General features: G+C 44.8%; 1 protein-coding gene across 1 annotated transcript in view; it reads right to left on the bottom strand.

The window, feature by feature from the left end:
• PHEX (phosphate regulating endopeptidase X-linked) overlaps positions 1–17,371 on the bottom strand; it is a 239,938-nt gene that overhangs the window by 163,922 nt on the left and 58,645 nt on the right. The window contains exon 3 of the mRNA XM_075850790.1: positions 2,821–2,982. Coding sequence (XP_075706905.1) covers positions 2,821–2,982 — 162 coding nt within the window. The remainder of the gene's footprint in view (positions 1–2,820; positions 2,983–17,371) is intronic.

Below are 17,371 nucleotides of genomic sequence, written 5' to 3'. Positions count from 1 at the left end.
AAAGCAAAAAGTTACAATCTCAAATACCTCTATAATTCTGCAAAGTCATCCTCATGTGATCTGCCTACAAATCAATTCCTGATATATTTTTATTTTATGATTTAGCTACAACAGCATTTAATTATGTGAGTAAATCCAATTATACTACAGTATTGTGGTTATGTAAATGGGGTCCACAGTATAAGGGCTTATTCAGATGAACGTATAATACGTCCGTGCTACGCGCGTGATTTTAACTCGCATCGCACGGACCTATATTAGTCAATGGGGCTGTTCAGACTGTCCTTGATTATCACGCAGTGTATGTCCGCTGCGTAAAACTCACGACATGTCCTATATTTGCCAGTTTTTCGCTCATCACGCACCATTTGAAGTCAATGGGTGAGTGAAAACCGCGCACGGCACACGGACGTACTTCCGTGTGCCGCACGTGATTCGCGCTACAGTAGTCAAAACTATGAATGAAAACAGAAAAGCACCACGTGCTTTTCTGTTTACAAACAGAAAAACAGAGTGTCATAATGATGGCGGCTGCGCGAAAATCACGTCATATGCTGCTGACACACGGAGCTTTTATGGACCTTTTGCATGTGCAAAAAGTTGCGTTTTTTGCACGCACAAAACGCACACCCTCGTGTGAATCCGGCCTTAGAATGCATGACAAGCATTGAATTACTCTTTCCTATCTTTTTAATACATAATTAGTGGTAGAATCATAGTAAATATACAGTAATACTCCAGGTGTTAAACATGGAACACGAAGTTGGGAGTATATCTCAAAATAACGTGAGGACACCGCCTAAAATAGTGCAGGATAGCAAAACTTTGTATGTTTCCACTTATGATAATTATCCAAATTTGATAAAACACACCATTAATAAATACTGGAATATTTTGAAAGGCGAGGGCAAATATGGAAATCTTTTTTATGACACCGATTTGTGTATCGAAAAGGCAAGCTAAGAAATCAGTTTGTTTTGGCAGATATTAGAAAGAGGAAGACATCCAAACAAATGTTTTTACAAACAAAATAGAATAGGAAATTCCCATGTTTAGGGTGCCAGAATTGTTAAGCTATAAGAGGTTTGTATGTTTGCCACCACACAACGGGTTATAAAATTTCAATCAGATGGTATTTTACTTGCAACTGTAAAAACATTATTTGTTTGTTAAAATGTCCATGTGGTAAAACGTATATGGGTCAAAGTTTTAAAAATTCAGGTAAATAAGAATCTATCAGCAAAAGATCATATGCACAAAAAAAAGCTATTCCGAAAGGTCCAGATAAGAAAGATAGTGAGTGTTTTAAGAAATTCGGAAAGACGATGGTAGCTAGTCATTTCTTCGAAGATAAACATAGAGCATGCAAGCTCAGGTGGTGTGTACTGGAGGAGGTAGGGGCATCAGGTGACGAGCAACTTCCGATCCGTTTATTACAACAGGAAGTGTACTGCATTTATTCCCTGAATTCACTTAGCCCAAAGGGGTTAAATGAAATATGCAATTTTAGTGTATATTTGTAGTATATTGATTCAGGGTATAGGCTATAAACTAACCCAATACCTTTTGAGCGATAAACGACTGCATCTGCTATATACTATAGTATTTTAGATGTGGTAAAAAGATTGTTTTGTAGTATATTTATCATCTTGCTATTCATAGGAATAATATTTTTCTAATAGATAGATAGATAGATAGATAGATAGATAGATCCATATATATATATATATATATCCAAAAAATGAGCAGCAACTCCAATATAAAGGGTGAAAAAGTGGGTACTTTAATGCCCGTGCAACGTTTCAGCTCCGTTCACTGGAGCCTTTCTCAAGCCTTGAGAAAGGCTCCAGTGAACGGAGCTGAAACGTTGCACGGGCATTAAAGTACCCAATTTTTCACCCTTTATATTGGAGTTGCTGCTCATTTTTTGGATTTCTATGTATCTGGGACTTGGTCTGTGGCTTTGAGCTTGCACCCACACGCTGCAGGTGCTGCTGGACTTTGTATATATCTATATATATATATATAGATATATAGATATAAATATATATATACATATACCGTGTGACGTAGACTGCACTGAGCTCTGGTGATTTTCCCATTCGTTGATGAATCAGTATATGAGTACTATGTAGAGGGCATCCCTAGATATCACAAAGATATTTTCTATCATGTTTAAAAGTTTCTATGCAACAAACATAATGTAAAGTCCATGGTCGCTGACCACGAACTCCTCCCATCCTGTGAACGCCCTTCTCTCCAGAGATGTCTGCACATGCGGCCGTCCTGTTCCACAGCCACCACTAGGGTGCGCTCGCGAGCTCATTCCAGCCTTAAGGAACCATAGCGCACACATGTGTGAGATTGAGCTGATTGCTCCCAGATCACCCTGGACTATAAGAAGGGCTCTGGCCCTCCCTGCATTGTCTGAGCTTTCTTGTCGTTACCCTAGTTTGTCTCTGCAAATTGCTTCCTAGTATCGTCCAGTTCCCAGTGTTTCCCGTTCCTGCTACCTGTAACCTGTATCCCGTGCTATCCTGGTCAGATACCGTATGGAGTTGGAGTCGTGCTGTTTTGTGTACCACGCCTGTCCTGTTACACCACGCCTGGTGTCCGCCTGTTGCCAAAGTCTCTTCCAAGCCTGCCACACTACTGTCTGAAGCTACCACATGTACACCTATACGAACTATAGACTTTGACCTGTGTCCTGTTGGCCAGCTGTCATACCGTTAAGGCGGTATGGCCCAGTGGGTCCACGTACCCAACGTGACACATAATTCCATATGTGTAATATTTACTACAAAGCTGACAAAAACGTACCTTTAATTTTAAGGTCCACGTTATTCCTCAACCATGGATAGATTCCAAAGTTTGATTGGTCATCAGGAATTGGATTACTTTCGATCCAGCTACCACAAGAAAACTGGAAAAAGTTGTCACAAGGATCAACAGAAAGGTTCATTTTGTTTCGTACAGATGCAGCTGAAGAATGGGGAAAAGGTTTTATATTAGAAACTTTTACAATTGTATATAACAAAAATACTTAACAAATATTTGCACACCCTTAAGTAAAGAGCTATAATAAGGCATTCTTAGAGGTACATGCAGTTTAATATGGAGGCATACAGATGTTTTTTACTGTTGGATTCAGCATTGCTAAAAGGGGAGAATAGTACCATGCATGGGGCACTAAACAGAGGAACGAATCGGCAGCATACAGAGTCCCTGTGTCTCTATAGTGTGTGCGATGGTCTTAGCTACAACATATTGAGAAATGCGGTCCTAAATTTTAACAGATACCTAACCAATGACCAAATGATTGCTCTAACAAATGACGAACTTGTATTATCAATCTAAATTTAATTTACCAGAGTTATTACATTTATTACAGCATTATCAGATGTACAATTTACTATGTTTTAGTTATGTGAATATATTTTGTCTTAAGCTGGCTATACACATTAGATTTCGATTGGTTATCGTGTGGCTGATCAATCAAACATCATGAGACTGAATTGATAGATCAACTTGAGGAACAAAATATGTGGTAAAAAATTTACTTTGGCGAAATGATGAACGATTGACGGATAATCACCCCATATGTAAATAGTTTCAACTGTAGACCAGCCCAAAAAAAGTCTAACATAACCTCAGTTACAGGTTTCCCATGATAATCATACAAACACTTGAGCTCAAAGAAACCATTCAGATACATTTCTTCATTTTTTTTTTAGATTTTTTTTTTACCACTGCAAGAAAAAGGAAAGATGAATCCAAATTGATTTCCATGAGGTCAAGTTTTTAAGGTCCAGGAAGCATAGTGTTGTTGGCCGACAATTTCATTCTATAAAATCATTCATTTAATGTGTTTTGTGGTAGTCAACAGTCAGACATTGTTGGCCTCTCCTGAGAATAGGCTATCAATGTGTAATCGTAAGGGGTTTGACCCCTGAGGCCTACGTCAATCAGCAGAATAAAGGAGCCACTGCGCTGACTGGATACCATTGCTTACACAGTCGCAGCAGTCGTCCAGGGGCTGTGACTGGTACTGTAGCTCTGACTCCCAGGCTCCTGTCTGCAGTACAGTCTGGTATGACTGGACATATGCTTTAAAGAGGCTCTGTCACCAGATTTTGCAACCCCTATCTCCTATTGCAGCAGATCGGCGCTGCAATGGAGATAAGAGTAACGTTTAGTTTTTTTAAAAATGAGCATTTTTGGCCAAGTTATGACCATTTTTATATTTATGTAAATGAGGCTTTCTAAAGTACAACTGGGCGTGTTTAACGTAAAAGTACAACTGGGCGTGTATTGTGTTCGTTACATCTGTAGCTACTTACCTGCAAACGCTGATACTGCTGCAGTATCAACTGTAGCCTCTGGTGCCGATGTGTCCTCGCTCGTCCGACACGATGCAGGACCTGGGGCAGGAAGTGAGTGACGTCACAGCGTGATCTCTCGAAAACACGCTGTGTGTCTGCACTGCCAGAAGCTGGGCGTTGTGAAGAGAAGTGGATGATACTTCTATACACAACGCCCAGCTAGTAAAAGAAGTAAAAACGCCCATATGTACGCACATAATACACGCCCAGTTGTACTTTTACGTTAAACACGCACAGTTGTACTTTAGAAAGCCTCATTTACATAAATATAAAAATGGTCATAACTTGGTCAAAAATGCTCGTTTTAAAAAAAAAAAAACGTTACTCTTATCTCCATTGCAGCGCCGATCTGCTGCAATAGGAGATAGGGGTTGCAAAATCTGGTGACAGAGCCTCTTTAACCACTTGCAAACCACACTGTAAACAATTCTATAAGTATGTACAGAATATATTCCTCCTAGTGAGTGATTGTGAAAACATAGGACAAAAGAACAGACTCAAAGTGACTGCCAAGGTCTCCAGGGAGAAGACAGTGTTTTTTATTTCCTTTACTGCTTTTACCATCTTGATTATTATATATGCAGCATTTAATGAGCGCTTTGTATATAATACAATATATATATAATGTGTATCTGTAATGGCCGTGGTCACGGACCGCAGCCTTCCCTTAGCTACAGACCTCAGACCTCCTCTCTGAGGCCGACATCGCCTTCCCCAGAGTGGGGGCATGTGCGCACTGGTTCCCGGCCTTGAAGGGCCAGCGTGTGCATATGTAATTAATTAATTCCCAGACCACCCCAGACTATAAAAAGGGCCCTGCCCTTCCACTCCTTGCTTGAGCGTTGTTGTCATTTTCCCATATCTGTATTGCAAATGTTCCTTTAGTGTTTTCATGTTCCCTGTGTTCCCTTGTCCTGCCTACTATATCCTGTATCCCATGCTGTGCCTTTTTCCCGAGTCTGTATAGTACCTGAGCCGTGCCTTGCTCTGCCTGCTGAAATACTCCACGTCTGGTTTTGCCTGTCATCCGCCACATCTGGCGCAACCCACCACCTCCAGCCCCATCTGTGCCAGAGCCCTTGCTGCCATCTGGACTATCCCAGGTACCCTCGTGCTAAACTCCTACCAAAGACTTTGTGCATAGACTGTAAGTTGGTCAGCTGCCTCTCCGTTACGGCGGAGCAGCCTATTGGGTTCACATACCCTTAGATCGTGACAGTATCACATGGGTCAAAATATTTCTAGTATCAGTTAATCTGCAGAAACGCTACTGGCTGGTCCAGCAGATGTTATACCAGAATCTCAAGTAACTTAAAGAGGCTCTGTCATCAGATTTTTCAACCCCTATCTGCTATTGCAGCAGATAGGCGCTGCAATGTAGATTACAGTAACGTTTTTATTTAAAAAAAACGAGCATTTTTGGCCAAGTTATGGCCATTTTTGTATTTATGCAAATGAGGCTTGCAAAAGTACAACTGGGCGTGTTGAAAAGTAAAAGTACAACTGGGCGTGTATTATGTGCGTACATCGGGGCGTGTTTACTACTTTTACTAGCTGGGCTTTCTGACGAGAAGTATCATCCACTTCTCTTCACAACGCCCAGCTTCTGGCAGTGCAGATCTGTGACGTCACTCACAGGTCCTGCATCGTGTCGGCACCAGAGGCTACAGTTGATTCTGCAGCAGCATCAGCGTTTGCAGGTAAGTAGCTACATCGATTTACCTGCAAACGCCGATGCTGCTGCAGAATCATCTGTAGCCTCTGGTGCCGATGTGTCCTCGCTCGTCTGACACGATGCAGGACCTGGGGAAGTGACGTCACAGCGTGATCTCTCGAGAACACGGCTGTGTCTGCACTGCCAGAAGCTGGGCGTTCTGAAGAGAAGTGGATGATATTTCTCGTCAGAAAGCCCAGCTAGTAAAAGTAGTAAACGACTTCCGGTTCCGGCGCTGGGGATGCAGGACGCGAGTGACTGAGCTCCCGCTCCCGTCCAGCCTGTAAGCTCGCAATAGTCGCTACGGCGACGATAATCAGCGGGGAAGTCACCAGCCCTGCACACGGCAACATCATCGGTGGTGCCTGTATGGACAGGTACCTCCTCAGAAGCGCGCAGAAGCCAGCCATGGAGGAATCAGCCGCGGCCGTGGTAAAGGGAGGTAAGATGGCGGCGCTTCCCGCCACTGCGACCCTGCTATACACACAGGAAGATGAGCTGCAGCACCATCAGTCCCAGCTTTCAAGCCCGGCAGAGCATGTACTGTCCGCTCATCCAGTAGCCATTGACTATGTAACCCTGGCCCGTGAAGTAGCCAAACAGATAGCGCCAGACCTGCAAAAGGCGCTGGAAAAAACGGTGCAAGATTCTCTAAACCGCGTGCATGCGGAGTTGGCACAAGTCACTATGAGAGCTGATGAGTTAGAACAGCGTATGACGCTGCTGGAGGATGAAAATGAACGCCTGCAATCCAAACTCAGAGGGGTGCTGTCTGTTACTGCGCAGTTGGGGGACAAGGTGGAGGATCTGGAAAATCGCTCCAGGAGGAGCAACCTGCGACTGGTGGGGCTGAAAGAAGCGGTGATATCTGCTGATTTGCAACGAGTGTGTGAGAGGACATTGCCGGAAGCCTTAGGTCTCCCCCGTCCATGCCGGGTGGAGAGGGCGCATAGAGTGGGGCCGGACCCCAGAAACCTCCCAGCAACAGCTGACCACAATTCACATCGTCCCAGACAAGTGATCTTCAAACTGTTGGATTACAATGACAAGGTGGCACTCATGAAAGCTTTCCGCAGCAGATCGCGTCCTTTGGAAATAATGGGCATGAAAGTGCTACTATTTGAGGATTTCTCGGCGGAGGTTGCAAAACGAAGGCGGGCTTTCAGCAAGATTTGCACCGCGCTGTTCCAAGCGAGAATACGCTTTAGCCTGCAGTACCCAGCCATCCTGCGGGTGTTTCAAGAGAACGGGCGGAATAAGGTTTTCACCACTCCACAGGAAGCGGAGGACGCACTTGCGGAGCTTTGTGGGAACAGATCACAGCAAGAGGAGCGTCACAGTCCAGTACATAGTCCGCAGCTCAAGTCAAGAGAAGACAAAAGGAACCGGCTAAATATGGAGCGTACCTGGGCAGAAGCCTTAATGCCCACACCTGGAAGATCCCGAGGGGGTCGAGCCGGAAATAGAGGTGACTCTCCGAAGCCGCAGAGGCGAACACGGGACCGCACCCGATCCACGTCTCCTGATTGACGGACGAAGTCCTTTTTGGCGCATTTTATTTAAGCTGTTGTGATGATGATTTTGTGGACGCTGTAGACCAATTGCAGATTCCGACCAGCTACAGATAAGTTTACAGATAATCTGAAAGTTATTGAGGGGGATATTTTGCGGTCTTATACAGCACTATGTACCGGTCAATAGTTGACCTATTGTTACAATGTTACAATGTTATCAAGGTTGAAGTATATGCATTCTGATATTTCCCTGCTTTTTCACTGCAAGATATTTGTGAGGGAGTTAGATCAGGATCTGAGATTGTCCCTGGTGGGCGGGATTGACCGGGAGTGATACAATGCCTCCCCCACGCAAGGGATTAGTGTTATCTGTTACAATGGCAGACTGAGGGAAATTGTGGTAGGAGATAGGGGACACGGAGGTAGGGAAACCTTGAAGCGAAGCAAGGTTCATAGGGAAATGTGAGGATGCAATCCTAACGGACTCTAGGCTGTTAAAGTAATGATAAGGGAATGTACATAAGGGTGCGCAGGCGACAAAGAGGTACTGAGGGGGCAAGGGCAGGTGTTACTTCCTCATGGAAGGAGCCATATAGGCAGGCTGGGGGGGGAGGGGGAGGGAGGGGCGCGTTCTGGCATAACAGAAAAAAGTGAAGTCACATACACCAGTGGGTATTAAGGGAATGCTAACCCTTGCCGCAGGTGATTTTATGATTTTGTTAGGTAAGGGATGGTTGGCCTTGTTGGTTCTGGCTTACAAGCCAGGGTTTGGTTATGATGTTAATGTTAATGTTTGTACATGGCTCTTGGGAAAAGACGGATCTGACTCCCTGGACTCCACACGACTTTTAGGCACTTTAGCTCATCTTAAACACGGTCCAATAACATGAAAATAGTTTCTTGGAACGTTAAAGGGCTGAGATCCCCACAGAAAAGGACTAAACTTTTAAGGCACATGAAACGATTGCATCCTGATGTGGCCCTATTGCAGGAAACTCACCTTACCGAGCCGGAGTTTAAGTATTTGCAAAAGTTCTGGGTGGGTCAGGTTTTTGGCTCGCCGGCAAGGGAGGGTAAGGCGGGAGTTATAATTCTGGTACATAAAAACTTTGCGTTTACGCTGGTGTCCCTGGAGCGGGATGACGAGGGCCGTTGGATCCATCTAGTGATGGAGCATGCAGGGGAAACCATCAGTATTTATAATGTGTATGGCCCAAATACGGTTAACACTGGTTTTTTTGGTCACTTGGAAACCCAACTCCAGCAGGATCGCACTAGGTTTTTGATTTTAGGGGGAGACCTTAACACTGTAAGGTCTTCAAAGGAGGATAGGAGCGCAGGGACTAGTTCGCAGAGAAATAGAGATAAGATCTTGCCCGACTTTTTAAGACACACGGCCCTAATAGATGCGTGGAGGAGTTTACACCCAGATGCGCGGGAATATACACATTTCTCTCATGTTCATCAGTCATGGTCGCGTATTGATTATTTGTTAGTTAGTGACGCAATGGCGCGACGTTTACGTGAAGCGGCAATTGAAGATCTAGTTATTTCGGACCATGCTCCGGTTACCATTACATTGGCTGACACAGTAGCTAGAGGAACGGATTTTATCTGGAGGTTTCCCGCTTTTCTGGCAAAGGATGAGGGCTTTACACAGAAGCTTAAGGGGTGGTGGATGGAATTCGATGGGGATAATGTAGCGCATCGCTCGGAACCGTCATTGTATTGGCGTACAGCCAAGGCGGTAATAAGAGGGAAAATCATGCAGTATATGTCTAATCTTAAACGTAAGACGACCGAAGGATACAAGGCAGCGAGCGACAGATTGCGGCGTGCGTACACAGCATTCCTACATTCGCCATCAATGCTATTGGGGGAGGAATGGAAGGAAGCCAAGCGACAGTTTGATCAATGGTTAGACAAAAGAGAGAGTATTTACCGGTCCCAATTTGATGCTGATTTAATGCGTTTCGGCAATAAGGCGGGCAAATTATTAGCGCGGTTAGCAAAGGGGAGGTATGCACCGGCACATATTTCAACACTTAAAGAATCAAACGGAACTCCTACCTCGGACCCAAAAAAAATCAATACCATATTAAGTAAATATTACCAAGCCCTTTACTCAGAAACACCCATAGATCTCCAAAAAGGGAGGGAATTTTTGGAGAAGGTGAAGTTGCCAGGGCTTACCCAGGAGCAGAATGGTCATTTGAGCGCGGAGATTACACTAGAGGAAGTTTGGAGCGCCATTAAAACATTATCTAACGGGAAGGCCCCGGGTCCGGATGGATTCACAGGGGAGTTTTTCAAATCTCTGAGAGAAGAAATCAGCCCTACCTTGGTGGCATATTATAATACTTTACTAGGAACGGGAGCTTTACCAGCAGAGGCCAAGGTAGCGCATATAAAGGTGTTACCCAAGAAGGGGAAGAATCCTCTTGACCCGGGGTCGTACCGCCCCATCTCGCCGATAGATCAAGATCAGAAATTGCTCACAAAAATTTTGGCCAATCGACTGGCTATGTATCTACCCATACTGGTGGGAAAATCTCAGGTAGGCTTTGTAAAGGGCAGGGCTGCAGTGACAAATTTACGCAAGGTATTGACGGTGCTAGAAACAGTCAGGCACGATCCCCAGCCAGGTACCAGGCCGGCACTTTTAGCGCTAGACGCAGAGAAAGCCTTTGATAACATACAATGGGAATGACTGGGGATGGTGCTAGACAAAATGAACATTCAGGGAGATTTCCGGGTCTTCCTGAAGGGAGTCTACAATAGCCCGCAAGCACGTGTTCACTCCTTGGGGTTCCTATCAGATCCCTTCCAATTACATAAAGGAACACGACAGGGTTGCCCCTTGTCGCCCCTGCTATTCAATCTAGCACTGGAACCTATGGCCAGATTCTTGGAGGAATCGGATATGTTCAGAGGCATTCAAGTGGGATCTTGTGCAGTGAAATTAGCCCTGTTCGCTGATGATGTCATACTTTTTATGTCAAACCCTCAGGAGCATTTAGGGAAGGTTTTTCAATTTTTGCAGGAATTTGGGCAATGCTCGGGGTACAAAGTCAATATAGCTAAGAGCGAACTGCTGGAGTTGGGCAGGCCACTGCCAAAGACCTTTTGGCAATCCTTGGGTTGCGGGATATCACCGGTTGAGCATTGCATTACCTATCTGGGTATCAAAATAGGGAGGGTACCAGATACTCTGTATGGCTTAAATTATCCCCCGTTAATTAAAAAAATACAAGCGGAACTCACTAGATGGGGCCAATTGCCGTTGTCCCTCTTGGGAAGATGTCATCTGATCAAGATGGTTAGTTTTCCTAGATTGCTATACCCCTTTCAAACACTTCCTCTATTATTGAAGCATGTGGATGTCTCGAAATTGACGGCTTCATTCACTAAATTTATATGGGCAGGAAAAAGGCCGCGTATAGCGCTCACCAAGTTCATGATGGGTAAACAAGAAGGGGGTGTGAACTTTCCGAATGTCAGGGGTTATAACGTGGTCTGTCTTTTGCGTCATGTAGTAGATTGGCTTCATGAAACAAGTAATTATTCCAATTTAGATCTGGAAGGGGAGTATGCTTCACCCTGGAACCTGAAAGCTTTGTTACATTATAGAATCGCTTCTCTTCCGTGCCATCTCAAAACCTCCATTGTATTGAGAGATACAGTTCTAGCTTGGAAAGTGGTACGTAAGCAGTTTGGGTTACCCCACCTGGTATCGAAGTATATGCCGTTGAGCGGTCATCCGGAGTTTTTACCGGGAATGGACAAGGGGGACGGAATTGCCTCATGGGGGAGGGTAGGCATTGGTAGCGCAGGGGATCTTATGCATACAGAGGAAAAGAGGTGGTTAACTGGGGAGGAAATCACCGCTAAACTCAGACCCATAGTAGATAGAGTCAATTTTTTGCAAGTACTTCAGGTACGAACATTTTGTACCTCCAGGCTCAGGGATTTGAGTAAGGAAGCTACTACGCACACTCTGGATGAGGTCATAGGTCCAACAACTGGGCGGGCGACCATTACAGGAATGTATAGAGCATTGAGAGAGGGTTTTGTTCGTCCGCAATTAAGGATTCGTTTTAAAAGCTGGGAACGGTGGACTCAGGATCCAGATATAGGAGAGACCATACTGGGGGGTTGGGAGACGGTATGGAAGAGTGTGATAAATGAGAGCTGGAGGGAAACCTATTTTAAGTTGATGCATGCAGCTATATATGGCTTTAATATCTTGCCCTCACATTCTTTCCCTGATCGCATTACAAATTGTCCCAAGTGCAATACACCACTGACGAATTTGTGGCATGGAGTGTGGGGGTGTGTGCATACGAAAAGATTTTGGGAGATGGTACAGAAATATATTAAGGACCATTGGAAAACGAATCTCCCAATGACGCCTCAAGCGCTACTATTCCATCAGGCGCGGCCGCCAGAGGAAGAGGGTGCTCGAGGAGTGAGATCACCTCCCGTGTTGGTGCACACGATTTTACTGGTAGCTTTGAGATGCCTCCTGAGTCACTGGTTAGAGGCAGACACGCCGGGGTTAGAATTGATTGTGTCACGGCTGAAACAGTTATTGGTTCTTGAGAGGGTGGAGGTGGAAAGGCGGAAGGAAACGGGAACCAAGAAGCTATTTGATAAGTGGCAAGTATTTATAGAAACGCAATGTACAACAGCCGAAATAGCGGAAATTGTTAGGCCTTTCCAGTACACAAAGTGGTATTACACGCAGCTCTTGGCAGGCGTTTTAGGGAGGATGCAACTGTGAACCAGCTGGGGGAGAAAGGATGAGTGGAAACTCATTGATGATCTAGGTGGTGTTGGAGTTGGGGGAGTCATGTTTGTTTGGTCCATCTGAAGATCGACAATTATGCCATATTTTCTATGTTGGTGTGTTTATATGTTATGTTGAATTTAATTTAAAAGTTAATCCCATGACAGTTGAGTGCTGCGCACTCATGATGTAACTCTTACGTGAAATGTTTGTAAGAAAATGTGAAAACTGACAACAAAAAGGATATTTAAAAAAAAAAAAAAAGTAGTAAACACGCCCCGATGTACGCACATAATACACGCCCAGTTGTACTTTTAAACATGCCCAGTTGTACTTTTGCAAGCCTCTTTTGCATAAATACAAAAATGGTCATAACTTGGCCAAAAATGCTCGTTTTTTAACAATAAAAACGTTACTGTAATCTACATTGCAGCGCCTATCTTCTGCAATAGCAGATAGGGGTTGCAAAATCTGGTGACAGAGCCTCTTTAAATGTGCAGAATATACAATAAAGCATGGAGTACTCCTGAAAATGTGTTTCTCTACCCTGTTATCAAGTGTAAATAAACTTTTCCTGCAAAGTCAAGTAGCAATACTACAACTAGTGTCATTCAGCTTATCCCCGGTAGTACTGGAGTCTGACCCCAATTATAAAGTATTGATGACGTATCCACCAAGGCCATCAATATAAAAATTCTATATTATAGCTGTAATGACAGGGTAGGGAGACAGACAGGTGAGCCCTAATCTACCCACCACTCAGTCCCTGCCTACTTGCAACGACCCGTCCTAAGCGACGGGGTACAACTGGGCAACGGTCCCTACGCTCAGTAAGTGCAAGACAGAGAAAACAGACAAGGGTACACAGAAGCAAGGGAAACGGGGCAGCTGCCCACGGAGACACCGTGAGCAACAAGAGTAGTGAACGAGCCGAGTCAAACCAGGAGAGAGCGAGGTACAAAACGCTGAGCAGGAGAGTGGTCAGAAAGCCAAGATCAATAACAAGCAGAGGATGAGTAGTACAAGCAGCAGCAGCAAGCCAGGAAACAAGCATAGAAGAATCACAGGCAAAGGAGGAACAGGAAAGGCAGGTATAAATAGACAGTGGGCGGGGGCTAGATCCGTCTGGCCAGGCTGTGATAGGCTCTCCCACTCCTAAGCCTGCCATCCTGAGTGGTGGAAGATGGAGTCAGTCTCACAGACATAGGAACTGGTGCAGACTGATTGCCCACGGGTGTTGACACAGAAGCTGTGTCTGGCAAATCCTTTACAGTACCCCCCCCCCCTTTTATGAGGGGCCACCGGACCCTTTCTAGGTGTACCTGGTTTATTGGGGAAACGAAGGTGGAACCTCCTGAGTAATACCACAGCGTGAACATCCCGGGCGGGTACCCAAGTCCTCTCCTCAGGCCCGTATCCTCTCCAATGGACCAGGTACTGGAGGGAGCCTTGGACCATCCTGCTGTCCACCATCTTGACCACCTCGAATTCTACCCCCTCAGGGGTGAGAACAGGGACCGGAGGTTTCCTCGAGGGAGCCAAGGATGGGGAGCAGCGTTTAAGGAGGGAGGCATGAAAGACGTTGTGCACTCGAAAAGACGGGGGTAACTCCAGTCGGAAGGAGACAGAGTTAAGGACTTCAATGACCTTGTACGGCCCTATAAACCGGGGAGCAAACTTCTTAGACGGGACTTTAAGGCGCAAATGTTTAGAAGATAGCCACACCAGATCCCCGACCACAAACAAGGGGTTAGCAGAACGTCTTCTATCTGCCTGAGTCTTTTGTATGCTCTGGGACGCCTCTAGGTTCTTCTGAACCTGGGCCCAGACTGTGCACAGTTCCTGATGAACGACCTCTACCTCGGGATTGTTGGAACTACCAGGTGAAACAGAGGAGAACCGTGGATTAAACCCAAAATTACAGAAAAAGGGGGAGACCCCTGACGAGTTACTGACCCGGTTATTAAGGGAAAATTCAGCGAGGGGAATGAATGAGACCCAATCATGTTGACAGTCAGAGATAAAACACCTTAAATGTTGTTCTAGAGAGTGATTAGTCCTCTCCGTTTGGCCATTAGTTTCAGGATGGAAAGCCAAGGAGAAGGACAGATCAATCTCCAACTTTTTACAGAAGGCTTTCCAAAACAATGAAATAAATTGTACCCCTCTGTCAGAAACAATATTGACAGGAACCCCATGGAGACGCAGGATGTGTTTGACAAACAAGGTAGCTAACGTCTTAGCATTGGGTAGTTTCTTGAGGGGCACAAAGTGGCACATCTTACTGAAGCGGTCTACTACAACCCACACCACCGACTTGCCTTGAGATGGAGGCAAATCGGTGATAAAATCCCTGGAGATATGGGTCCAAGGTCTCTGGGGAATGAGCAAAGAACATAGTAAGCCCGCTGGTCGGGACCTGGGAGTCTTGGACCTAGCACAAACCTCACAAGCGGCAACGTAGGCTTTAACGTCTTTAAGCAACCCAGGCCACCAGTAGTTTCTGGCAATGAGGTGCTTGGTACCCAGGATGCCTGGATGGCCAGATAGTGCAGAGTCATGATTTTCCCTAAGTACCCTTAGCCGGAGTTGCAGGGGAACAAACAGCTTGTTCTCAGGAAGGTTCCCGGGAGCTGAACCTTGATCAGCCGCAATTTCGGAGACTAAATCAGAATCAATAGAGGAAATTATTATACCTGGAGGCAAAACACAAGCAGGATCCTCCTCCGAACGAGGGCTGGCCATGAAGCTATGCGACAGTGCGTCAGCCTTAATATTTTTAGACCCAGCCCTATAGGTGACCAAAAAGTTGAATCTGGTGAAAAATAACGCCCATCGAGCTTGTCTCGGGTTTAGCCTCCGGGCAGATTCTAAGAAAACCAGATTCTTGTGGTCGGTAAGGACCGTTACCTGGTGCCTAGCCCCCTCCAGGAAGTGGCACCACTCTTTAAATGCCCATTTAATGGCTAAGAGTTCGCGGTTGCCAATATCATAGTTACTCTCAGTGGGCGAAAACTTCCTGGAGAAGTAGGCACAGGGACGGAGATGGGTGAGGGACCTGGTACCCTGGGACAAGACAGCACCCACTCCCACCCCGGAGGCGTCAACCTCCACGATGAATGGCTCCATTTGGTTGGGCTGAACCAGCACTGGGGCCGAGTCAAACCAGGAGAGAGCGAGGTACAAAACGCTGAGCAGGAGAGTGGTCAGAAAGCCAAGGTCAATAACAAGCAGAGGATGAGTAGTACAAGCAGCAGCAGCAAGCCAGGAAACAAGCATAGAAGAATCACAGGCAAAGGAGGAACAGGAAAGGCAGGTATAAATAGACAGTGGGCGGGGACTAGCTCCGCCTTGCCAGGCTGTGATAGGCTCTCCCACTCCTAAGCCTGCCATCCTGAGTGGTGGAAGATGGAGTCAGTCTCACAGACATAGGAGCAGGTGCAGACTGATTGCCCACGGGCGTTGACACAGAAGCTATGTCTGGCAAATCCTTTACAATAGCAATTTATTATATATAAACACTTTTAATAACTTTATGTTTATTTAACAGTTACATGAATTTAGTGTATTAGATAAGTAAATTGAAATGCTCGAGTCTTATGGTACAATGAGTTTTGATATCACGCTTTAATTCTCATGATAGCACAGTGTTTCTGGAACATGGTGGACTCGCATACATTCAGACAAACATCCTCTGGACTGGAACAGAGCAGCTTTACTTTCCAGGATGTAAAATAGATGTTACAATAAGCTGCAGAGAGAGCAGCTATGTTACAAGAGTTCTCAATCAATGAAACTGATCAATACCCCCACACAGGTGGGTCATCACAACCAAGACGATTGCAGAATTCAAGATGCCAGTTTTAGATGAAGTCAGCGGCTCACATCAAAGAAGCAGTTTGCCAGCAAATCCATCTTACTGAAAAAAAACTAGTTAGAGTTACAATTTACAACACGTATCATTTTTTATAGTTATCTGTTTGCAGGCAGATAATTAAGGCTTGGAAGCATGGATTAAAAGAACTTTTCAGTTATAGGAAAGTTCTTAATAGACTGTTCATAGACTTCAACATTTTAAAGTCCTTACTGTTGCCTGACATTAAAAGAAATACATTATTAGAATGTCTAGGATATATGGTATGTGCTTCACGGTGCACAATAAAGCTGCTACATGTTACACTTTGCTTTATTTTGCTACATTTGCTAAATATTTTGCAATTTACAGGCAAAGATTCCACCTTTTATGTGCCTAACTTCTAACACTATCTTAATAGTGGTTGGAGATCCAAATCCCCTACATAGACATAATTTTTAAAAATAACATGCTGGCTACCTGCAGCCCCCACTAGAGGGAGCTTAGGAGCTTACTGCATACTATGTTATTATAAAGTTTACTGTATGACAGAATGCAGTTACCTCCTAATCTGCGTCTAGTGGAGGCTGCAGGTAGTCAGCTTGCTATCTTTAAAGAATACCTAACCTTTCATGTGAGTTTCAGAATAAGCGGTTACATGCTTGTACATGAGGAATAAAACTATTTCTGGCCATTATACAGATGTAGCTGTCTTTACCTTGACTTTTAACACATTAAATAAATAATCACTAGATCTTGACTTTTTAAATGGCTTTTGTCGTGGGATATCACGCTGCAGCAAGTTATTAGTATCAAGATAAAGATGGCTACATCCGTATGACTTATACAGATGTAGCAATCTTTAACTTGACTTTAACGTGTTGAATTTGCAGTGGCAAGAAACTTTAACTTGACTTTATCAATGGTTTTTAATGGCGTATGTGATAAGTTATCATGCGGCAGTAAGTTATCAGTGTCAAGATAACTTCTAGGATTGCTAAATCTGTATATGGCTTTTTTTTTAACAGTTTTCCCCTCTTCAGGCTCTAGCTCTAATTTTCAGTTTTTTCCCAGCTAGTGGGCGGAACGTAACTGCTATCATGTTTGCTATGCACCTCA

The sequence above is a fragment of the Rhinoderma darwinii genome, chromosome 2 (genome assembly GCF_050947455.1).
Source record: "Rhinoderma darwinii isolate aRhiDar2 chromosome 2, aRhiDar2.hap1, whole genome shotgun sequence".
NCBI classification, from domain to species: domain Eukaryota; kingdom Metazoa; phylum Chordata; class Amphibia; order Anura; family Rhinodermatidae; genus Rhinoderma; species Rhinoderma darwinii.
Note: the sequence above shows the minus strand (reverse complement) of the source record. Positions and strands in the feature narration are given on the sequence as shown.